The sequence below is a fragment of the Eschrichtius robustus genome, chromosome 12, assembly GCF_028021215.1.
Source record: "Eschrichtius robustus isolate mEscRob2 chromosome 12, mEscRob2.pri, whole genome shotgun sequence".
NCBI lineage: Eukaryota > Metazoa > Chordata > Mammalia > Artiodactyla > Eschrichtiidae > Eschrichtius > Eschrichtius robustus.
Window position 1 is genome coordinate 85747502 of NC_090835.1, and position 23808 is coordinate 85771309.

General features: G+C 50.3%; 1 protein-coding gene across 2 annotated transcripts; it reads left to right on the forward strand.

The window, feature by feature from the left end:
• The first annotated feature begins 744 nt into the window (after positions 1–744).
• On the forward strand, positions 745–23380 carry TRIM26 (tripartite motif containing 26). Of its 2 annotated transcripts, XM_068557733.1 has the most exons (8): positions 745–877; positions 13203–13690; positions 13855–13950; positions 15259–15489; positions 19770–19792; positions 20284–20399; positions 20642–20674; positions 21193–23380. In XM_068557733.1, exons 2-8 carry the CDS (start codon positions 13253–13255, stop codon positions 21876–21878), a joined length of 1623 nt encoding a protein of 540 aa, XP_068413834.1. In that variant the 5' UTR covers positions 745–877; positions 13203–13252; the 3' UTR covers positions 21879–23380. The 2 variants fall into 2 exon arrangements, with proteins under 2 accessions (XP_068413834.1, XP_068413835.1); XM_068557734.1 differs by lacking the exon at positions 13855–13950.
• The last annotated feature ends 428 nt before the right edge of the window (positions 23381–23808 follow it).

Sequence of the window (23808 nt, forward strand, 5' to 3'; positions counted from 1 at the left end):
GGACTCTTGGCGTCGTCAGCTTCCCGGGCCCCGGGTGGCGTGGACGCTCGGGAGCCTCAAGGAAATCTCCCCACGGAGGATCCTGGGAACCCGAGTGTCCGTCCACTTTTCGGGCTGTGTGGTTTCTGAATCCAACGCCAAAGAGGGAAACAGCCCAGGCCCCTAAGCTCTTGGGATCTCTGTCGAATGGGGACAAAAATGCCTGACTCGTTTAAAGATATTTTATGTAAAGCGCCTCATCGTAAGCGCCTCGGAAATGGTAGTTAATTTCTGCAAATAGCCCCCTGAGACTATCTGCTTGGTAAGATTCTGCCCGGTCCAGGAAGCAAATTTAGGCCACGTTGCGGGCAGAGTCATATTTAATGTTGAGCACCTGGCAAACTCGCTTCGCCGCCTAGTGCCCTCCGACCCTCGTCCAGACCGGGGCGGGAATTGGGAGGGGAGGGATTCTGGCGTCCCAGAGTCCTGCGGAGGTGTCTCATTAGGCCTCAAAATTCGACTCCCTTCCACCCTAGCGCGGGAGCGCGCACCGCGCGCCAAACTCCGGCTGCGGCAGCCACTAAGCCTCAGCTCCGCAAGATTTCAGTTTCCCTTTCTCAGCCCCTGCTGCCCCACCCACCGCTGCGGCCCGGGGATTCGCCCAGTGATCAGTGACGAAGAGGGGACTAAGGCTCCCATTGGGAGGCGGCGTTCGGCAGGGGCCAATCCGGGCGCTGGTCCGGGGGAAATCTCGGTGGAGGGCTCTAAAGAACCCGGAGATTACCGGGCGGGGACGCGCCGTCGCGCTGGGTGCTGGCGGAGGAGCGCGACCCGGAACTGACCGCAGCGGGAAAGAAGCGACACCAGCCCGGGATTCGCGGCCCGGAGCGGGGGACCGGTGAGTAGGGGGCGCCCGGTGAGAAATGCAGCAAAGCAGCAGTCACACACGCGCCCCGGGTCCGGGCAACCGTACGCGGCCGCGCGAGCGGAAAGAGGCCGGGCCGCCGGGCGGGCTCGGGAGAAGGGTGAAGTTCGTGGCGTCCTCCCTCCCGGCCTAATCCTCCTGCTTGCTTGGGCCTCCATTCGCTCCCTCCTCTTGGGTCTTCCTCGCTTTCCCGTGTCCAGCTCAGGCACCCATCCATTCTTGTCTCCAGAGCCAGAAGTAAGCGTGGCCCAGATGACGGTCTCGTTGCTTGGAGCCGAGTAGATGTGCCAGTCAGGCTCCAGGACCAAAGCCATGGTGTTTTGTTGTTGTTTTTTGTTTTTTAATTGGTCAGAATAAACCGGTTTAGCCACGTATACTTGGAGCTGTGCATTCACTTCCTCCTCCAGACCATTAGCACATCAGCATTTTCCCTGCTGCTTTTCACCCTGTATGGCCTTAGAAAAGTGTGTAAATTTGCCTTTGTGGAGCTTATGAGAGGCAAACAATTCCCAGTACATTCCAGATTTTGACACCACGCCGGTTTGTGTGAACTTCCAGAGAATGATATTCGTTCGTGCATGCAACAAATATCAGTGTCAGGGACCGTGCCTGAGCTAAAAATCAGTCCCTAGAGTTACTCACCCCCCAAGTTTAAAAGAATCAGCTTTTTAAAAAATAGACTTTATTTCATATATTCCTCAAACTGCAATTCCATATTTTTGAAAAAAGACTATTTTTTAGAACAGTTTTAGATTTATAGAAAAATCGTGAAGCTAGTACAGAGTTCCATATACCCCAAACCTTTTCCTCATTCATTTATTAACACCTTACATTAATATGGAACATTTGTTACAATTAATGAACCTGTATCGATACATTATTATTGGCCTGCATCCATAATGTATTCAGATTTCCTTAGTTTTTACCTAAGTACTTTTTCTGTTTCATGATCCCACCCAGGTTACCATATTCCAGTTAGTTCCCATTATGCTCCCCATGGCTGTGGCAGTTACTCAGACTTTGTTTTTGATGATCTTGAGAGTTTTGAGGAATATCCCCCATGTATATTATAGGCTGCCCCTCTATTGGAATTTGTCTGTTGTTTTTCTCCTGAGTCTGGGCTTATGGGTTATTGGGAGGAAGACCACAGAGGTAGATTGCCGTTTTCATCACTTCACATCAAGGGAACATGCTTTATAACTTGATGCTGATCTTGATTACCTGGCTGAGAAGTCAGGCTTCTCCACTGTAAAGTAACTCTTCCTCCCCTCCCCCCCGTGCCCCCCACCCCCTTCCATACTGTACTCTTTGGAAAGTAGTCAAACTATGTGCAGCCCTGACCTAAGGAGTGAGATTATCTCCTGCCTCCTTAAGGGCAACTCCATACATATATTATTTGGAATTCTTCTGCGTGGGAGATTTGTCTCTTTTGCCTTATTTATTCACTTATTCAATCATTTATTTGTATCAGTATGGACTCATGGATATTTATTTTATACTTTGGGTTATAATTCAATACTACTTTGTTTTGTTACAACTTTAGCCATTGCGAGTTCTTTTAAGTTGGCTCCTGTGCTCTTTTCTAGCATGTATTTTTATAGAGTTTTTTGCTGTTGAAAACACCCTCACTTATGTGACCTCGATTGAAGTTCAAACAGCCTGGCGAACTTGACAAGACGTTATTCTTACCTTGTTAGGCAGTAAGGAAACTGAGGCCCAGGGGCAGTAGGTGACTTCTTAGATGTCACTTTCCCCAAAGGGAGTGATAGGCTGGGCTCAGACTGGGGTGACTGCTGCAAAAGACACTGCGAGCTGCAGAGGAGAGCCCGTAGTTGGAATTGAGGCTTCTTGGGGTGACTTCAGACTTATACCCCCCAGGATCAGAATAGGAAACGACATGGAGAATGGGAAGAAATTGGTTTTGGAAAACAAAGGCTTAATTTGGCTGGCATCCAGGGTGAATTAAAACTTGCCAACTTGGTAGAAATGCAGTGACCTTTCCCCCCAAACTATATGCAGAGGGAGGAGATCTGGGTAATGTTTGTGGCCAAGAATGTCTAATCTGAGGGGAGCCCTTGGAGCCTCCTGCTGAAGCGAGATTGCAAAGTGGGAAGGGGAGTATGGTGAGGGGGAGAATGAAGAAGATATGGGGCTCTGGAATCATGGGATAACATTTAGCCTCACAAACATTTACAGACTTTGTGCCCGATACTGGAGATATGAAAAGATGGGTGAGACGTGACCCTTGGTTTCACATCCTGGTTGGAAGAAAGATGGGTAAAAATATCAGTTAGGAAGTGGTATGATAGTGCTATAATAGAAATGTAGTATCTGCAGGAGCTTCCCGAGGGAGGGAATTCATTCAGCTCAGAGGTGGGATGGGCACAGGAAGGACCTCACAGATAAGGGGGCATTTCTGATTCAGGCTTTCAAGGATGAGCTGGGACTGAGAAGCTCATGTACAAGAGCAAGGGGTGGGGAGAGGGGGCGGTGAAGAAGGGGCTGTCTTTCCAGTTCAGTGTCTCTAGCGTTAGGATTCAAGGCTGGATGGGTAAGTGGGGGGCAGATTATAGGGGGCCTGTGTGCCCTGCTGTGCAGCTTTGACCTCAGGAGTTTTGAAGCAGGAGGGTGACAGGATGAGTTCCATGTGTTAGAGGACCCTGGCAGCACTTTGTACGAGATATGCTACATTTCACCACATCTAAGATGTCATCAATTATTTTATTTCCACATAGAAAAAATATTTTGCCAGTTAAATTATGGCATGCCATTTATCACATTTCAGAGATGCAAACATGTAATGACATGGGTGTCTCAAATTTGATTAAAGTAGTAACTTCCTAGCTGGTGGCTTAGGGCCCTCCTTCCTCTGGGGAATGAATGGTTAGACTATCTCCATTTCACTAACCCATAGATTTTGAGTTCAGTAACTCCATTTATGATCTTGAAGAAACTAAATTTGATAAGCTGGCTTTTTCCTGCCTGATAACCAATTGTCAAAACAAACAAACAAAAAAACAATAAAACTGGGGTACCTGGTCCAAAGATATCATCTATGTTTATTCTGCTTTGGTGGCTCTTGATCACAGCAGTGACTTTATGTTGCGCAGTAAATATTCTGGTATGCTTGCCAAACCTTTATTTCAATTTGTCCTGTGAATTGCCTGGATGTTACCTCCTACCCCTATCACTTCATGGTGATATTGAGACCCAGAAAGGTCAAGAATCTAGCCCCGGGCTGCACAGCAGAGTAGCTGAGGCTGGGTGATAATCTGGGTTTTCATCCTAACCCAGGACTCTTCACTTTAGGCTTTGGTTAGAATGACAGCTGGGGTGGAAGAAGATTCTGCCTGCTCCTCACTCACAGTGGAGCAGGTTGGAGATCTGTTATGTCCTGGCAGGTTGTATTCTACCTGTGGGGCCCAGAGAGAACAGAATTGCCACTTAGTATCTACCTTTGCCCAATGCTTTGTCTAGATGAAGAGGCTGATTTTTCTGCATAAGCTCTTTGTATATTTCAGCCTAGTAACCGTCAATAACTTCCTCTGCTGTATCTGGCAGGAATTTGGGGTGGGGATGGGGAAGGTCAGATGATAGACAAGTCCAAGCTGGCTGGGCAGAAAGGGCATTTATTGGCATTTATTGGCTCCGGTGACAGAAAAGTTCAAGGTTAGGCTAGCTTCAGGCACAGCTCGATACAGATTTCACCAGATGCCATCAGGACCTGGTTTCTTTCACTTCATCCCTGGGTTGGCTTCATTCTCAAACAGGCTAACCCTCTGGCTAGCTGCTCTAGCAGCTCCAAACCGTTTGACCTCACTTCTTGCAAGTTCTAGAGAAAAAGTTCTCAAGAATCTTTTTTCCCCGGTGACTCAACTAGGTCTCCTTGTGACTGGCTGCAACTGAGTCATGTTCTCAACCCTGAAGCAAGCACCGTGGCCAGGGGGGCTTATGACTCTTTCTCTTGTTCCACCTTTGAGCTGGGGGAGAGCTCTACCCCAAGCACATGATCCCCAGAAAGGAACTGGGTAAAGTTAGCAGAGGAAGGAAGAATGGAAGCTGGTGGACCCCTTCCTGCAAAAGATAAACATTTACAGCATTTACTAGTTGGATCAAGGGACAATCTGATCTGCTGCTTTAGGGCTGATTCCCTGGCCTGATACTGGGCCTCTCTTCATGCTGTTTCTTTTTCTTATTTTTTTAAAGCATTAAACATACATACACATACATACACACAATGGGATTCTATTTCCCGTTCACCAGATTGGCAATTTTTTTTTTTAGAGTGTGAAGCATCTATTACGTATTTAATTGTTTTGTTTTTTTTAAATTGAGGTATAATCGACATATAACATTACGTTAGTTTCAGGTGTACAACATAATGATTTGATATTTGTATATATTGCAAAATGATCACAATAGTCCTGTTAACATCTGTCACCATGTATAGTTACAAAGTTTTTTCTTCTTGTGTTAAGGGCTTTTAAGATCTACTCTCCTAGCTACTTTCAAATATGCAATTCAGTATTATTACCTATAGTCACCATGGCGGAAATTCAAAAGATGAAAATATCAGGTATTGGTGAGGCCGTGGAGCAGCATGGGCGCTCGGAGCCTGCTGGTGGGGACACGCGGTGGTACAGCCACTTTGGAAACAGTTTGGCCTGATCTAGTTAAGTTGGGGATGCATCCTGCTTGCCCGGGTGTACTAGGGCATGTGAGCAGAAATGTTCACAGAGCAGTGTTTGTAATTGTCCCAAACTGGAAACAACTCAGGGGCATAAGAAGTAGACTACATCAGGGAGTTCCCCGGCGGTCCAGTGGCGAGGACTCAGCACTTCCACTGCCGAGGGCCGGAGTTCGATCCCTGGTTGGGGAACTAAGATCCTGCAAGCCGCATGGCGTGGCCGAAAAACAAAAACAGGCTACATCAGAAGTAGAATTATACAGTCATAAAGCAATGAAAATGAACAAAATCGGCTCACAATCATGTGAGTGAACCTCACAGACTTGACGTAGATAGTCCCGCCCCCCCCCCCAATGCAATATGATTCCATTCATTTGAAATGCTCAAAACCAGGAAAAATAAACTGTTTTGTTCATGGATACATACCTAGTGTAAAACGAAAGAAGAGGGAAGGAGCGATTATCACCATTATAATCACAACCATTTCCCGGGACACACCTTTTTCTTCTCTCCTGGTTCCTGTACGTTCCTGGAGCCAAACCTTGGATACCATGACTGGGGGTGTGCTGGTGATTGCAGCCCACTGTTCTGCAGGGACTCTGAAGAAATCACTTCTCTCTAGTACTTTCTCATCTTGCTGGAGGGAAAGGACAAGTGGCTGAGATTTCTTGCACTCGTTCAGCAGATACTTAGGAAGCATTTTGTGGGCATCAGACGCTCTGTGCCTGTGCTTTATTCACTTCTTCAGCCAGTTTTTCATGTTTCGTCTATGTCAGGCACTGTGCTAGATTCTGGGGATAAGGCGGACACAGTCTCTGTCCAACGCAGTGGGAAAAGCTGCTGTTAAATAAGTAATTATAATAATAAGTAGGGACTCACAATTGCATGGAAGTATCCAGTGCAGTGTGGAGTGCTGGGGGGCTGTATAAGGGAGAGAGCATGTGGACTCTGTGACAGGTCAGGGAAGAGGAGGTGGCTTTCAGCTGAGACTTCAAGCTGGAAAAGGAGTCTACTAAGAAGGAAAGGAATGGTGTTCTATTCAGAGGGAACAACATTTTCAAAAGGTTCAGGCAGGAAAGAGCATGGCACTTTTGGAGGCTTAGAGAGGGGTTTGGTTTGGCTGTGGGGTCGAGTTTGAGGTGGGCAATGGCAGGAAATGAGCCTGGAGACAAGGCCTGGGCCTAGATTATCGGCGGCCTCACAGAGCATGGGAAGGAGTTTTCACTTTATCCCTGGAGCCTGGGAGTTAACCAGGGTGGTTACATGAGCGAACCTGTGTTACACGTGGCAGGGTATGTTTGAGGGATGAAAGGAAGGCTGCGGTGCCTGAACACTAGGCAATGGAGAGAGGAGGTTTAAGTAAATCGGGAAAGCCTTGAGGATTGTATAATCCCCACAGTTAGCTCTGATTGCAGCTTCCAAAGGATCACTCAATTAAGTCACTAGATGTAAGCTCTGGGAGGGCAGGGACTTTCCCATTTTTGTTCTCTGTTGTATCCTCAGTGCCTGGCGCTTAGTAAATACCTATTAACTGTTGAATGAATTTTGACACCCTCCTACTTAAAAGCCTGAGCAGCACTTCAAAGCCTTGTCCCATTCCAACTCCCAGTGGCTGCTGCTTCCATGCCCCGCCCTGGGCCCTGTGGGGATTTCCACTGTTCAGAGCATGTCTCGGCCTGGCCCGGGGGTTTGCGTGGCCTGCACTGTGCCTCAGAGCACCAGTGATGCTTGACCTGTGGGGGAAAAGTAACCCACGTGTGACCTCAGCAATGCACCGCCCACCAAACTGGCATCCCCTGAGACTGCCTGGTGCCCAGCCCACAGCCAGGCCTGTAAAGATCTGGGGAGTCCAGGTGTCGGCAGCAGGGGCACGGCCACTCCTTCTAGTATCCAGATCCAGGTCACTTGCTTTTTGCCCTGAATTTTGTCCTTTCCTGCTTTGTTAGAGGTGTCTCACAGAAGTTTACTTCTAGGAGAATTTGATTATTTCAGATTAAGAAATGAGGCTTAATCTGGAGCCCCAAGAGCCCTTAATTGGCCTTCCCACAGGGCACGGAGCCCTAGGCTAAGCACTTTAGGATCACAAGGAAGAAGGGGCTCTTGTTTGGAGCCCCATGCGTGGACTTGAGAAGCAGCCTGGAGACCAGGGTGCAAATCCAGCCCCCTCCATTCACCTCCCTGGGCCTTGGAGTCCACACCTGGGATTCGATGTCTTCTAGGGTCCCTTGCTGTGGCATGTAGGAGCCCAAGGCAGCAGGAAGGAGGGACGAAGGTGTGGGGCATCAAAAGCCATGGGAAGTTGAGGGAAGGTTTAGAACCTGCTAGGGTAGAAGTTGGCAACTGTTAAGAAACAGGGGTCTAGAGTTAGATCCTTTCCCTCTGGAACTGGACCAGGGCAGGGGTGGGTGAGTAGTGTAAGGACCTGTCCCTTACAAGGTGTGGGCATTCGCGGCGATGCTTCCCTCAGCTAGTTTTTTTTGTTTTTTTAACCTGAATCAAACTGTTTATTAAAATTGCACATAATACATCATAATCAAGTAGGGTTTATTCCTAAATAAAGATGGCTTATAAGAAAATATTTTAACACAATTCATCACATCAATGAATTAAAGAAAAACACGTGACTATATAAAGAAGAAAAAATCATGTATCAAGTTATATGTATATATACATGTATGTATAATATATATATATAATTCTCTAAATAGTAGGAATGGAAGTTTCTTTTCATAACTTGATAAAGTCTATCTACCAGAATTCTAACCATGAAAAGAGAAACCTCAGCTAGTTTTTACAACTCACAGTGGTTCTCGCAGCCAAAACTTGTGCACGGCATCCACATCCTGAAATGTGTGCCAGAAATTAGGTGGTGTCACCTCAGCCAGTCTGTTGACATGTAGAGTAGGTATTTACGAGATGCGGAGAGCTGTAGGGGACCCGTGGATTGTGGGGCAAGGGGAACTCAAAAAGGTCGGGAGTGTCTCCGGTTCTGCCTGGTTCTGAATTGAAACCAGCTTCTGGTTTATTGAAAGGACAGAAGACCTGTCCACCCCAGAGCAGGGGTGAGTGGCCTCTGGTAGAAGGTAATCCATGAAACGACTTCTCAGGTTTCAGAATTCTCATTTGGGTAAAGCAAGTAGGGTGGACCGTGTCGGTAGGGTGGACCGTGTCGTTGTGAAGACTTTTTCTGGCTCTGGCTTTCTGTGGTTTCTGTCCACCTGAGAGCCAGGAATGGAGAGGAGTGTGATAGTTTTACCCCTTATTGTGAAAACCTGTCGAGATCATCAGCATATGCTAAAGGCACAAATGATAGAAAAGGCAGAATCACAGGGGAGCCTGGTAAGTTGGGAAGGGGTTTTGGAGAGGGTCAATTTTGCCTCGGCTCGAAAGGGTTGGCTGTGCAGTGTGAGCCCAGGTCCGCCCGCGTCTCATATAGGAGCCCCGCTGCCTGTCGAATCTACGGCAAGGGTGCTTTCGCTCAGCGTCAGCAGTAATACATGACCCTTTACTTTTGTCAGCGCTCTCCAGTTTACAAAGCCCTTCCATTGTGATGACCTCATCCGAGCTTCCTGACAAAGGAGCTGGTATTAGGCCCCGTTTTACAGTTTGCCTGGGCAGAGAAGAGAGTGTAATGGATTGGGCTGAGGCATCAGCACCAGACACTGCTTCCTAGCCACGTGCACTTGGGCAAATTGCTTCCCTCCCTGAGCCTCAGTGTCCTCAGAAGAGTATCCTGAGCATTAAATAACATAAGATGTGTAAATGGCCGGTAAGGTGGGTCCTACAGAAATGCTGTCACCAAGAAGTTGTTAGTCACTGGGCTATTGGGTTAGAGCCCTAACTTGAACCTGGTTTCAACCCACAGATTTACACCTCGAGTCTTACACATAGTCAGCAATGCCAGGGTAAGCCATCTTCAATATTTGTTATATATTCAGGATGGAGCCTATATAACCAAGCAATGGGATTGAACATAGAACTGTACTGTGTTTCATTTGTTAGTTTCAGCAGACTCTCAAACAAATGCATATGCAATTAACATTGCCTTGTTCCTCTGAATCCATTCATTTGTTCAGCACTTATGTATTGAGCTTCTACAAGTGTTGGGCACGATCATCTCTCTATTAGAGATTTTCAACATCTTTGGTAGTTACAGACTCTTGTACAGATTCTTTTAAGAAGGATGGAAAACTCTAGCCCCTCTCCTCAGAAAATTTTTCAGACTTTTTATTTTGTTTTGTTGAACCGTTTAAAAGTAAGTTGTAGTCATACAGTCCTAAATACTGCAGCATGTGTTGCCTGAAAATGTGTACATTCTCATACATAACTTCAATAAATGCTATTAAAAAATCAATAATAATTTATTAATATGATCCAATACCTAGTCTTTTGTCAAATTTCCTCTAATTGTCCCCAAACTGTGTTTAATAGCTTTTTTAAAAAACCAGGATCCAATCAAAGTATTTGCGTTTGATTGTTATTTCTCTTTAGTCTTTTTAAATCAAGAACAATCCTGTTTTATTTTTCATGACTGACTTTTTAGAAGTCCAGGCCAGTTGTCTTGTGGAATGTGTCCTATTCTGGATTTATCTGTCTCCTGATGATGGGCTTTAACTCATTCTTCTAACCCTCATATTTTCTATAAACTGGAAGGTAGGTTGAAAGACTTGATTGGATTCATTCACATCAAACTTTTTTTATTTTTTATTTTTGGCTGCGTTGGGTCTTCGTTGCTACACGTGGGCTTTCTGTAGTTGCAGCGAGCGGGGGCTACTCTTCGTTGCGGTGTGCGGGCTTCTCACTGTGGTGGCTTCTCGTTGCAGAGCACGAGCTCTAGGCTTCAGTAGTTGTGGCACGTGGACTCAGTAGTTGCAGTGTGCGGGCTCTGGGGTGCACAGGCTTCAGTAGTTGTGGCGCACGGGCTCAGTAGTTGTGGCGCATGGGCTTAGTTGCTCCGCGGCATGTGGGATCTTCCCGGACCAGGGATTGAACCTGTGTCCCCTGCACTGGCAGGCAGATTCTTAACCACTGAGCCACTGGGAAGTCCCACCTCAAACATTTTTGGCACAACTACTTCAAAGGTGACATTGTGCAATTCACACGGCGCCACGTTGGGAACCATATGCCAGAAACGCCTGTCCCTCTATTAGCGATGCTGGATTTGGTCACTGACTAAGGCCATCACCAGATCTCTCCCTCATCAAGGTACATTAGGGAGTAACCCACTGGGCGGTACTTAGCACCATGGGACTATCCTGTCCCCTAGTACCTCATGGTTTTAGTATCTGATGATGATCCTTGTCTTATGCAATGGAGCTTGCAAGATGGTGTTTTTCTAGTTCTATCATCCCTCCTACACTTACTTACCAGCATTCTTCTGTAATCCCTGGACAGGTTTTTCATCTAGTACATTAGTGACCATTTTCATACAGTGTTGGGGGTTTAAAGATCTGTGAAAGTCCAGCATGGAGCCTGGGTTAAGAACTCCTGCTCCAAGTGATGAGGGCAACTGATGGTGTCAGGTTTTGCGTGGACGGGGAGCTGTAGCTGAGCTCTTCATAGTCCTTTTATTTATCTGGTCATTTGCAACAGAATTAAATTCCCAGCCCCAAAGATAAACACATGCCATCCCCCTACAACAATAAAAGAAACAAATAACCTTAGCCTTTGAACTTCCAAGCCCCTCAGCAAAGTGAGTTGGTGAAGGGCTCCAGCACCCACAGGAATCACCAGCACCAGGACCCTTTCCTGTGTTACACCTCCAAGTTGCTGGGTCAGGCTCGCTTCCTCAACAGACAAACCAGGGAGTTGACCAGGCGATTCCTAGGAGTTTTACTACCCTTATTAACATTCTAAAAACTTCATTACCTTCATTTACCAGTTAAATTCCTTCATTCTTTCATTTGAGCTTGGTAGGTACAGGTCTTTTCCACACTCTTAAAGTCACACATCTCTAAATCCATTGGAGCTTCCAGTTGGAGTTCATTGTCAGCAGTAAAATAATCTCTTACATTTGTACAGTACTTTCACTTTATAAAGCACTTTTTATATATTGCTGCGTTAGATCCTCAAGAAGTAGACTTTGTATTCCTGTGTTGTTTTCTCTTTGGGGCTTTATTTCTAGCTCATTCATGTCACCACAGTGAAAGACCTTGAAGGCCACTGAACTCTGCTGTAATGGACTTTGACATACATAGTCGGTAATCGGATTGATTTGCCTGTGGTTCCATGGGCTTCATTCCAGCCTCGCAGTTACCTGCGCGCCCCGTCTGCTGGCTGTCTTCCCAGCGACTGCTTATTGCCTCCCGTGGGTCCTTCTGTGGGTCTGCGGCAGAGCAGATTCCCCAGTTTGCCCCACGAGTCTCTCGTTTGCTTTAACTCTGGAGCTCGTGTGTCACTATGGCGTTTCATCCTCACTTTAAATTTCCACTCTTGCTCTACTTGTGCTTGGAACACTCACTGGATTTGGGAACCGCGGGTTCTGGGTTCTCTCCTAGATTCCCCCTCTATACCGCGCTTATGCTTAGTATTTTCAACATAATTCTTTTACTCAACCCACTTAGAAACCCCTGAAGGTAAGTATCACTCTCCCCATTTTACGGATGGATAAACTGAGGCTCAGAGTACTTAAATGAGTTCTCTCTTGTCACACAGTGTCAGGGGCAGGAGGAAGCTGTTGGGTTAGGTGTGCTGAGGCTCCTAACCTCAGAAAGGAAGTGGGCCAGGGCTGCAGAGGTAAACAGGACTAAAGTCCCCTCTGTGCTCAGCTTCTGTGCTCCCTCTTATGGCCAAGCCCTCATCAGCACATCACGGTCACAAGCCACCTGAGGCTTCCTCCCACGTTGGTCTCAGTCGCCCTTGTTAGCAGTAGAGCAGCCAGGCCAGCTGCACAGGGGGCACAGCTGAGAACGAGTCCGGTGTGGTTAGGCCGTGCTCTGCCAGCAGGCTGAGTCTGGGTAGAGACCTGCTTTCTGGGGGAAGTGAACCAAGCCAAAACTCTAGCACAGCCCAAGGAAACATCTATAGAGGAGGACACCAGAACTCAGATTCTTGACGCTTCTTGAGTCTTGGTAAAGAACCTCAGTGCACTTAGTCCTTGACACCTTAGATCTACAGGGAAGACAAAAGAGTCTCTTGACTCTGTCAGGGCCCCCCATGAACAGTTGTGCAGCCCATGCACTGCAGAAGTGAGGCAGCACTGTGCACATAATAGACATTGTAGATTTGTATATTATGACAGTTTTTCAGCAGGTAGTTATCTGGTGCCTTGTTCTATCATAATTGGTATATTAGAGCAATTTCCCAACAGATGGAAGGAAAGGGTCTTGAGGTAGGAGTGCTTTCCCAACAGCGTGGCATGGGCTGGTGGCAGCTCTGCTCTCCCTTCTACCAAGCTACCCTCTCTGGGCCTCAGTTTCCTCATCTGTAAAATGAGGGCGTTGGACTTGAGGATCAGTAAGGTCCTTTCGCTCTGGTTCTGTGTGAGCCTCGTAGGAGCTGCTAAGTATCTATTGATTGACTGATCGATCGCTGGGGCTGGCGGCTTTGTGCAAGGCTGCCATTTCTGCCCCTCTGCTGTGCCTGCTCTTGACTCCGTGTCTGGTCTCCAAGGAGGAGAAGTCCCCACCAGTGAACAGGGACCCCTCTGAGCTCAGGACACCATGGCTGCGTTGGCACCACTGCGGAGCCTGGAAGAGGAGGTGACCTGCTCCATCTGCCTCGATTACCTGCGGGACCCGGTGACCATTGACTGTGGCCACGTCTTCTGCCGCAGCTGTACCACCGACATCCGCCCCGCATCAGGGGGCCGCCCTGTCTGCCCCCTGTGTAAGAAGCCTTTTAAGAAGGAGAATATCAGGCCAGTGTGGCAGCTGGCCAGCCTGGTGGAGAACATCGAGCGGCTGAAGGTGGACAAGGGCCGGCAGCCGGGGGAAGCAGCCTGGGAGCAGCAGGACACGAGGCTGTGCGAGCGGCACCAGGAGAAGCTGCACTACTACTGCGAGGACGATGGCAAGCTGCTGTGTGTCATGTGCCGGGAGTCCCGGGAGCACAGGCCCCACTCGGCCATCCTCGTGGAGAAGGCGGCCCAGCCCCACAGGGTAAGCCCTCCTCACCCCCGCAGGGAGGGATGCTCTGCTTGGCACCCACCCGGAGGCGAGGCCTGGCGCAGACCCCTCAGAAGGCTTCTCGCTGGCCGAGGACTCAGCCCGAGTCCACCCTCCTGCCTCAGCCCAGAGCATCCCCACTGCTTGTCTTTCTACAGGAAAAAATCCTGAACCACCTGAGTACCCTAAGGAGAGACAGAGACAAAATTCAGGGCTTTCAGGCCAAGGGAGAAGCTGATATCCTGGTTGTGCTGGTAAGTGAGGCTGTTGAGGGAAAGCTCTGAGGCAGGCAATTGGCCATGCAGAGCAGGAGCTCTAGAGCTTGTAGAGACACAGCCGGCAGGCAGCCGGCTCCCTGGGAGAGGGAGCCCCGACTGGACTGACGGCCGGGAAGCCTGGGTTTTAGCCCAAGCCCTGCCGGTCTGAGCTCTGTGGCCTTGGCCTGCTTCCTCGTCTCACAAGTGACTGGGTTGCCTGGATGTCAGCTAAGGTCCTTCTCCTTCTGTGACTCACCTCAGCTGCAGGCGTGTCTGCTCAGCAGAGCCAGAGTGTAGGGAACTGAGGAAGGCCTGGCTTCGTTCTTCCTTTCAAAGAGAGGGAGAAAGACATGGTTCCTGAGAGTGAGGGGCGCAGGGGGTTTGGAAGGAGGGAGCTGGCTCCAGGATGAGAACTGAGAGGGGTGGGCTAGGCAAGGCCCGACCAGCTCTGAAGACGCTCTGTCTAGTGAGTCCTGCGCCTGGGGTTGCCAGTAGTTAGGAAACAGGCAGCACATGGTGTGCTTGATGAGAGATGGGATCAGAGGGAAAGAACTGATAAGAGGTTCCAGTTTTCTGGGGGAAAGTCTGTTGGGGAAGTGGGCATTGGAGGGTGGAGGGATGCTGGGGCCAGTCCCGGCGGTGAGCAGTTAGGCCCTGGGAGAGGGACAGAGTGAAGCAGGAGACGGCCCAATCCAAGGAGTGCCTCCAGGTGCTCAGTGTGCGAGGATGCTGACCAGATCCCAGCCTGGACTGGGCAGGGAGACTTGGGGGCAAGAAAGGACATGGTCCCTGAGCATAGACATTCCACAGTTTCACTGAGGGAAGAGGATATAGTCCTACATGGCAGGGATGGGGTACACACAGATATTTTACACACAATGGGGAGGATGCTGAAGAGAGGATTGGTCAGGCTTGAATAAAATTAATCAAGGAAAACTTCCTGGCAGCACATGGCGATTGGTGTCCAGGAGGGGAAAATGTGTTTGCTCATAATGTTCCTCAAAGGGCCCTCAGAACATACTGGTTTACCTAGAACAGATAATGGCAGGCAGTCAGGGTTCCAATCCCATGGTGTCTGAGGGAACTGACCTGACTGACTTACTGTGTCTTCTTTGAAGAAAGGAGGTTGCCACAGGAGAGCTCTAAAGCCCCTTCCAGCCCAAACACTGTAGAATTCATGAATGGGGTCAGCGAGGGGCACGAGAGGCAAAGAGCCAGCCTGTGTACCCCTACACCAGATCCTGGAGGGATCTTCTACCCCGGGGCGGAGGTGTCACCCCCTTCTCCCCCTTCCCATCCCTGCAGAAGAAGCTCCAGGACCAGAGGCAGTGCATCGTGGCTGAGTTTGAGCAGGGCCACCAGTTCCTGAGGGAGCGGGAACAGCGCCTGCTGGACCAGCTGGCGAAGCTGGAGCAGGAGCTCACAGAGGGCAGGGAGAAGTACAAGACCAGGGGCGTCGGGGAGCTTGCCCGGCTGGCGCTGGTCATCTCCGAGCTGGAGGGCAAGGCACAGCAGCCGGCTGCAGAGCTTATGCAGGTGAGAGACCTCCCTGGGGCAGGGAGCCGGGAGACAAGGACAGCAGGTCTTGGCCCTGCCACTCACTTACAGGACCTTTGGAGAGTCACTTCTTCTCGGGGCCTCAGTTTTCTCATCTGAAGCATGGAGATGATAATCTTTATCCCCACCACTTATTGCAATGATTGCATGAGCATAAAATAACTGGCATGTTGTCACTTCAAAAAGTAACTTTTCTACCTGAAAGAGTTTAAAATTTTGAAAAGTGTTGTAGAAATGGAAGAGAAGGTTATTAGTATTTTCGTTACTATCCTCCATGCTCATCACTACCGTCACGAGCCTGTCTTCTAACAAGTCATTGGCAGACACTGGTCCAGGGGAAGCTGTTTATGGTTCTGGAGATGAAGAAGCCTGTGGGGTCAGGGGTCGCTGAGGGAGGGCTGAACGGCGGCTTCTGTCAAGAACCCAGAGGGTCTGGAGGAGATGGGCAGCTGGGGAAGGGAGACTTCTCGAAGGCAGAGGTTTTCTCTGGGACTGTGGAATCAGCCTCAGAGAATAAGGTGGAGAGCAGGCAGGGGGCCTCTGCCTCCCGGAAGAGGCAGCTTTGGCGCCGAGAAAGGGAGGGTCATGGATTGGAGAAAAGGCTGCCACGTTGAAATGACACCACAGCTCCTTCCACCCCAAGTCTCTCAGAGGAGTCACACTGCCTTAAACAGGGCTCAGCAGCCTTTGGAGGGAGCATGCTCGATCTTTCTGCCCTTGCAGGCCAGGAGAAGGCCTGTGTGATGAGCTTCTCCACTTGCATGGTGGGGCTGCTGGCCGGCAGCGGAACCGCCCAGGACCTCCTCTAGGGAAGTGCTGTCCCTGGCCAGTGGCAGGGCGAGTCAGAGGCGGGATGCTGGGGAGAGAGGACGAGTCCGCCGGGTACACGGGCCGGCACAGGTAGCCTCTGCCTGCCTCTCCATCATTGCGGATTCCGACTCATGCCTCGGGACTGGCGGGGACGTAGAACTCTTCCGGTCGAGCCCCCACTGATGAAGTCCCTGACGACCAGAGAGAGGAAGAGTTTGTCCCAGGCCGTGGGGCAGGTCAGGAATCACGTCAGAGCTCCAGCTCGGGTGTCCTGACTCACAGGCCTCCGGCCTCTTGCTCTTCTTTTCTCTCACTTTGTCCAGAATGTCTCTCTGGTTCCTTCCTTTCCTCCAGAAGTCATTCTGTTCCCTAGAATTTCTCTCTCAGACTCTGACTGGGTCACTTCTCCACCCCCTCCCCCCTCTTCAGGGGTGCGCATCCTTCCTTTCCTCACAGCCGCTGCCACCATGTGGATGTGTACTTGTTGTGGAACAGAGGGGGACATAGCTGGGGTACTGGGGGCCGCTGAGATCCAGCCGTGTCTGCCTGGAGGGGAGCCTCTCCGCAGTCCGCCCAGAAGAGCTTTGTGGGCCAGCAGAGGCCCAGCCTTCGGTGCCTCTGAGACCACTCAGATTGAAGACATCCCTGGGGCCAGGTGGGAGGAGGGAAAGGAGAGAAGGTGGGTGTCTGCTGAAAGTCAGTAAAGGAAATGTTGGTGCCGGTGGGTTTTGTCTGTGTGTTTTGTTTGGGTTTGCTTTTGCTGCAAGGGAACTGGACCGCTCACTCCTGAACTGTCATTAGTATTTTACCAGAGATTAGTTGATTGTCAATGGAGAGTAAAGATGAGGCCCTACTAAGATAGGGGCCCTGATCCAAAAGTCTGGTAGAGAAATACAGGTGAGAGAGAGAAGCAACAGGACGAGAGATAAAAACAGGGAATTCCCTGGTGGTCCAGTGGTTGGGACTTGGCGCTCTCACTGCCTAGGGCCTGGGTTCGATCCCTGGTTGGGGAACTAAAAATCCCACAAGACATGCGGTGCAGCAAAAAAAAAAAAAAAGACAGAGACAGAGGCCTTTTGACAAAGGCGATAGAAAAGGAAAGATCTCTGGACTGGGACTATCAGGAAGACAATAAAGGGAACTAGGGGATAGGAGAGCCCCTCTGGAGGGAATTGTGAAGCCCCCCTGGTTCAACCCTGGGCAGGCCTTGCAGGGTCTGGTGGCAGGTCGTACCTCTGCCTGTTCCACTGTCGGTCGCCATCCACACCCATGAAGAACCTTAGGGTTCTTAATACCCAGCATTGCTGTGATTCCTGCCCCAGCCTCTGCTCTGACTGCCTCTTTCTCCACATACCCAGGAGTCTGGGGGGTGAGAGGCCCTCCAGGAGCCTTGGGTGGGTTGCGTCCCTCTGGAGGCCCAGTGTGTGAGGCTGCAGGTCACCTCGAGACGCCCCAGTCTCCCCTTCTGCGTCCTTTGGGAGAAGGGTTCCTGCACTGGTGCTCTGGGTCCCACCCTCTCTGGGCCACTCACAACCTTCAGCCCTTAGATGGGCCTCATTCTCTCTCTGTTCTAGCAGCTCCTGTGTCACAAAATATGCCCTCTTGGCTCCCTAACCCCACCCACCTACTGCCCATTTATTTGCCTTTTTATGTCACATATCCCAGCAGAGTTGTTGGCATACACTGTCTCAAGATTTGTCCCCCCGTCCTCTGAAGCTGGCTTGGACTTACTGTTTTGAGGGCCAGAGTAGAAGGATTTGCCAGCAACTCACAACCAGTCTCTGGTCAGTTGCTTCACGGTTGGGGGCGAGGTGTAGCTCTGACCTCTTGGATGGCCTCCCCTTGAGCAAAACCCCAAGTTGTTCCTGAGACTTGCTGAAACAGTCCGCAGCAGCCACAGTTTGGCGATCCCATTTGCTTCCCAAATCCCACTCTCTCAAAGAGGTCACTCTGCCCCCACCCTTACCCAGTCCCCCTCCACACTACTGTCTTCTTCCTATAGCACCTAGCACTTAATAGCATCGTATAATGGATTTGTTATGTTGATTCTTTGCTCTCTGCTTCCTGCTGCTAGGGATTTGTGTGTGTGTCTCTCTCTCTCTTTTTTTTTTCCTGCTCTAAGGCTTCTAGAGTGGTGTCTGACACGTAAGAAGCACTTAAAATTTGTGGGATGAGTAAAAGGAAGGCAAAAATTGCTATAGAGTATTATGGAGGATTTAGACTTATAAAAGGGAAATAACCAGCGTCTCGCAAGAACCTCCTCTCATGCTACCCTCTCCTGTCACTCAGCACCATCCTCCCTCCTGTGCAAGCCGTGGCCTGTCCTTGATTATCTTTCACCAGTATGCCCAGTCTGTCTCAAACATACCTAGAATGCGCTGCTTCCCTGGCTTCACTGTACTGCCCTAGTCAGGGCATCATTATCTCCTGCCAGGTCCATAAACAGCCTCCAGACTGCCCCCTGATGTTGGCATTGCCTCTCTTTAATCCATTCTGTACAGGATGGCCAAGTGATTGATCATTTGGGATTTTGGCTAGCGACTATATCAAACAAGTTATTTCCCTCCCAGAAACAGTTCAGACACGAGGGGTCTAGAGCTGTTAGGGCAGCTGTCCATGAGGTCATCCAGAAAGCTGGTTACTTCCATCTGGTTGTTTCACTAACCTCAAGGGACGTTGTCCTCAGCTGTTTTGTCAAAGTTGAGCTCACCATCATATCCAAAATTGAGCCAAGGAAAAAGAGGAAGTAGAATGGAATTTCTTTTTTTTTTTTTTTAAAGGATGTGACCCCAAAATTATAGTCATTGCTTCCTTTTGCATCCCATTGGCTGGAGCTTAGTCACATGACCAAACCTGGTTACAGGGAATCTGGGAAATGTAGTTTTCTGTTGGATGGCCCTCTGCCCAGCTATTACTCCACAGGTTCTATTACTAAAAGGAAGAAGGAGAGAATAGATCCTGGAGGATACTTAGCAGTCTCAGCCACTTGAAAAGCAGATCACGTACATCACTCCCCTACTTGAAACACTTTGATGGCTTTCTCCTGAACATAGAACAAAATTTGAACTCCTTGCTATGCCTGTCCAGCCCTGCATGATGTGGCCCCTGCCCCCTTTGCCAAGCCCTTTCCCACCTTGCTTTCCTCCCATTCTTCACCTGGCCACTACTGAGTTCTTCAAATCTCAGCACAAATGTCATCCTCTCAGAGAAGCTGGCCTGTCATCCCCTTTTCCTACCCATCCCCCCCCCCCCGCCATTTGCTCTGTCATTGTGATTATTTTGTTTGTTTTCTTTTTGTTTTATCCATTGCTGCCACTAGAATGTCAGCTCCATAAGGAAGAACCACATTTGTTTTGTTCACTGATGTGTCCTGGTCTCTAATAGTGTTGGTATATATGGATGAAGTCTTCTTTGATTCACATTGACTCTTGTGCTTTCTTCCCTTCCAGGACACCAGAGACTTCTTAAACAGGTAAAAGAGTTTCCTTTCCATGGTGCACCTCATTCCCCTGTGCCTGTGTCCCCTCCCCTGTTCCTTGACCATGATCCATCTGAATTAATGGCTGTGTGATATGAGGCCAGAGGTTCCCACATCGCATGGTTCATCCTGATAACCTTCTCTCCTGGGAGGCAAGAACACATCCTTGAGAACTGGTGGAGACTTGCTCTGCACCGGAGCAAGTTCTCTGTATAATCCCCACTCCCGTGTCCACTATCCTTGTCTGAGACGGGACAGGATGGTGTGAGAACACATGTTGGTAGACAAAAGGGCTCTGAATGTTGAGTCTGCTGGTGGTTGTAAGTCTTGGCTCAGCCTTGGGCAGTTCACTTAGTACCTCTGAGGCCCTGGTTTTCCATTACCTGGGGATAATCATACCTTTCCCTCCCCCTTCACAAATTGTCATGAGGATTGAGAGAAATGTAGGAAGAGTTAAGTAGCAGGTTTGTCTGTCATCTTCTCAGGTATCCACGGAAGAAGTTCTGGATTGGGAAACCCATTGCTCGTGTGGTTAAAAAAAGGACAGGAGAATTCTCAGATAGACTTCTGTCTCTGCAGCGGGGCCTGAGAGAGTTCCAAGGTAGGGGTTGGGGAGGGCCTTGGGGTGGGAGTCAGGAGCTGGGGTGCCGCTTTGAGAAGAGGGTACCTGGCTCCTTCGTGTCGGATTCTCTGACCTCATTCCTCTGAGGTCTCCTGGTTGTTTTTCCCTTCTTGGGATCTCAGGGGTGGAGCCTTGTCACGAAATTAATACTGTCCAAGTGAGAAACAGGTTCATAGGTTTGCTGGGCTTGAGGGTCATTGCTGACCTCTTTTTCTCCCCAGGGAAGCTGCTGAGAGACTTAGAATATAAGACAGGTGAGTATCCAAAGGGCTGTTCCTAGATTTGCCTCACATAAAGAATACTCTCCCCACAGAATCCTTCTGCCCCCAGGTAGCCCGTTCTCTTGTACAGCAGGGAGAGTTTCCCAGCTGCACTTCTGAAGTCCCCACCTTGCATTTTCTGACTATTCTGCTACCCTTTGTCTGCAGTAGAGCCCTCCACTGGAGCCTCTGACCCTTCCTGCCCATGTTTGGTTATTCTTTCCTCAGAGGTCCTGCCGCCAGTCCTTTTCCCTGTGACCGAGTTCCTTCTCATCTGCCCTGTCATGTGGCTCCTGTATTCGGAGCGAACTGTCTGCCCCAGGCCCCGCTGCTGTGCTGCCTCTGGCCCTGCTGTCAGGCCGCGCACCACATACCCCTGAGGGGCCTGTGCACGCTGCCACAGGTGTGAGCGCACCCCTTGGATCGTGCAGCGTGGCAGCCCTGCTGTGGAGACTGGGGGGTCCCCTCCTGGTCCGCTGGCGACACCGCTACTTCTTCCTTTGTCCCCACAGTGAGTGTCACCCTAGACCCCCAGTCGGCCAGTGGGTACCTGCAGCTGTCGGAGGACTGGAAGTGCGTGACCTACAGCGGCCTGTACCAGAGCGCGTACCTGCACCCCCAGCAGTTTGACTGTGAGCCGGGGGTGCTGGGCAGTAAGGGCTTCACCTGGGGCAAGGTCTACTGGGAGGTGGAGGTGGAGAGGGAGGGCTGGTCCGAGGATGAAGAGGAGGGGGACGAGGAGGAAGAGGGGGAAGAGGAGGAGGAGGAAGAGGAGGCCGGCTATGGGGATGGATATGATGATTGGGAAACGGATGAGGACGAGGAATCATTGGGGGATGAAGAGGAAGAAGAGGAGGAGGAGGAGGAGGAGGAAGTTCTGGAAAGCTGCATGGTGGGGGTGGCCAGAGACTCGGTGAAGAGGAAGGGCGACCTCTCCCTGCGGCCGGAGGACGGCGTGTGGGCGCTGCGCCTCTCCTCCGCGGGCATCTGGGCCAACACCAGCCCCGAGGCCGAGCTCTTCCCAGCCCTGCGGCCCCGGAGAGTGGGCATCGCCCTGGATTACGAAGGGGGCACCGTGACTTTCACCAACGCAGAGTCGCAAGAACTCATCTACACCTTCACTGCCACCTTCACCCGGCGCCTGCTCCCCTTCCTGTGGCTCAAGTGGCCGGGAACACGCCTCCTGCTGAGACCCTGAGCCCCGACTCTCGCTCCCGGCCCCACACCCACCGATGCTTCACTTCTCTGGAATTCCTGGGCTCTGTGACGGGAGAGGAGGTGCCTGGCTGGAGCACCTGTTGCAGGCAAGGGGAGGGACCCCGTGTCCCCTGCCGCTCCCTCCTTGTGGCTGTGGCCCCCTTGGGACCTCACTCAGTGCTGTTCCATCCATCCTGCTCTTGGGCTCCTCTCCCGCCTCCTGGGGTTCCCGTGCTGACTTCTGACCCTGAAGTCCACAGGGCTTCTCCCTCCCTCCTGCCCACTGCCTTTGACCCAGCTCTGCCCTCTCCTTGTTGAGTAAGAGGCGAGGCAGCACTTTCTTGCCCTGTATGGCATCCCATGCCAGCTGTTCTTGGGAGAGACCAGTTGACTATTACACCCAAGGCCATTTTACTGCCCTCCAATCCCATGGCTTCTCCTTTGCCCAAATCCACTCTGCTGCCTACCTCCCCTGGAACTTTAAACACGCCTACTGCCACCCCAACTCAGAGTTAAACATAGATGAAAATGTTGGAAATGAACTGAATGAAAATCCCCTGAGGCTTCCCAGGCCGTTTAAGCCGCCTGGAGTACGAGTGGAAAGCATCTCCTCATAAGGTCCAGAGCGGAGTCCATGCTTCTCTGAGACCAGGGCTGAGCATGTGAGGTTTCCATTACCAGGAGGTGGGACTCCCTGAAGCCATCTGTGGTCTGAGGGGAAGGATCTAGATATATGTGGCTTTGGGGTAACAGTTGTGATTGGTGATCAATGAATTATCTCTGGGTTGGTCCTCTTGAGGAGAGTTTTTAAAAGAATCCAAAATACCCTCCTCTTGGGCAGTTCATATGAAAGCACCAGGGCAAATATCCAGTCAAGCAAAAACTCCCCTGCCTTGGAAGCCCTGATCAGTTTTTGCAGCAGGGTATGTATTAAACTTCTGTCACTGGCTCTACTCAACATCCGGCTTCCATTTTCCTAGGAGAGGGGCTGGGGAGGGCAAGACAGGGCTGTGCTGGGAGAGGAGAGGAGGGCAGCAGGGGTCCCCAGCAAGCCACCAGGTCTTCATGTCAAGAGAGGGACCAAAGCGTATCCTCATTGCCCACGGGCCCAACCCAAGTCCCAGCCTCTGTCCAGGCTCCACTAGTGCCCACAGTTTAGCACAAGCTCCTGCTCCAGCTAGGTTACCTCGCAGCCTTTGTCCTTGCCCATTCCAGGCACTCTGCCAGTGCCCCGCTTAGCCAGTTTTAACTCCTCCCCTGCCCTAAGAGACTCTTCCCAGCCGCTGTGGATCGCGGGCGTCTCTTAGCCACTACATTATCTGTAGTTGTACTCTTTGTATATATCACATGCTGCCTGAGTCACATGTACATCTGATTTCTGCCTCTAGTTTTGTAAGCTCCTTGAGGGCGGACACTGTGTCTTATACTTCTCCTGTATTCTCCATGGCACCTAGTGCAGTGCTGGGCACAGAGTAGGTGCTCAATAAAAACTTGGTGAATGAACAGCCCGGATTCGTATATATTTTATTGTAAATCAAATATTACCGACCTTCACAGTCTATGGCTACAGAGAGGTTCTGTTGATAGCAGTAGCCCAGGGTTTTTCTACTGTGCCCCTTCTGGGTCCTTTAGAACTCTGCAACTCTGCTTGCACACATGCTGTCATTTGTGGAACTCCCCAGAGAAGAGCTCCCCATGGGACACAGATCAGCCAACGCCAAGGTTCCACCTTGCTCTTCCCCTCCTGCAGTGGTGGCCCTGTGCTGAGATCCAGCACCTGTGGAGCATGGGGCTCCTGCGAGCAGGGTAATGTCCAGCACGGCACACCCACAGTCCTTCCCTGGAAAATAAGCGGTGACCCAAAGGAAGTATAACCTACAGAGATTCAATTCTGCCTCCTAACATTCAACTATCTCACCATTTTTTGTCTG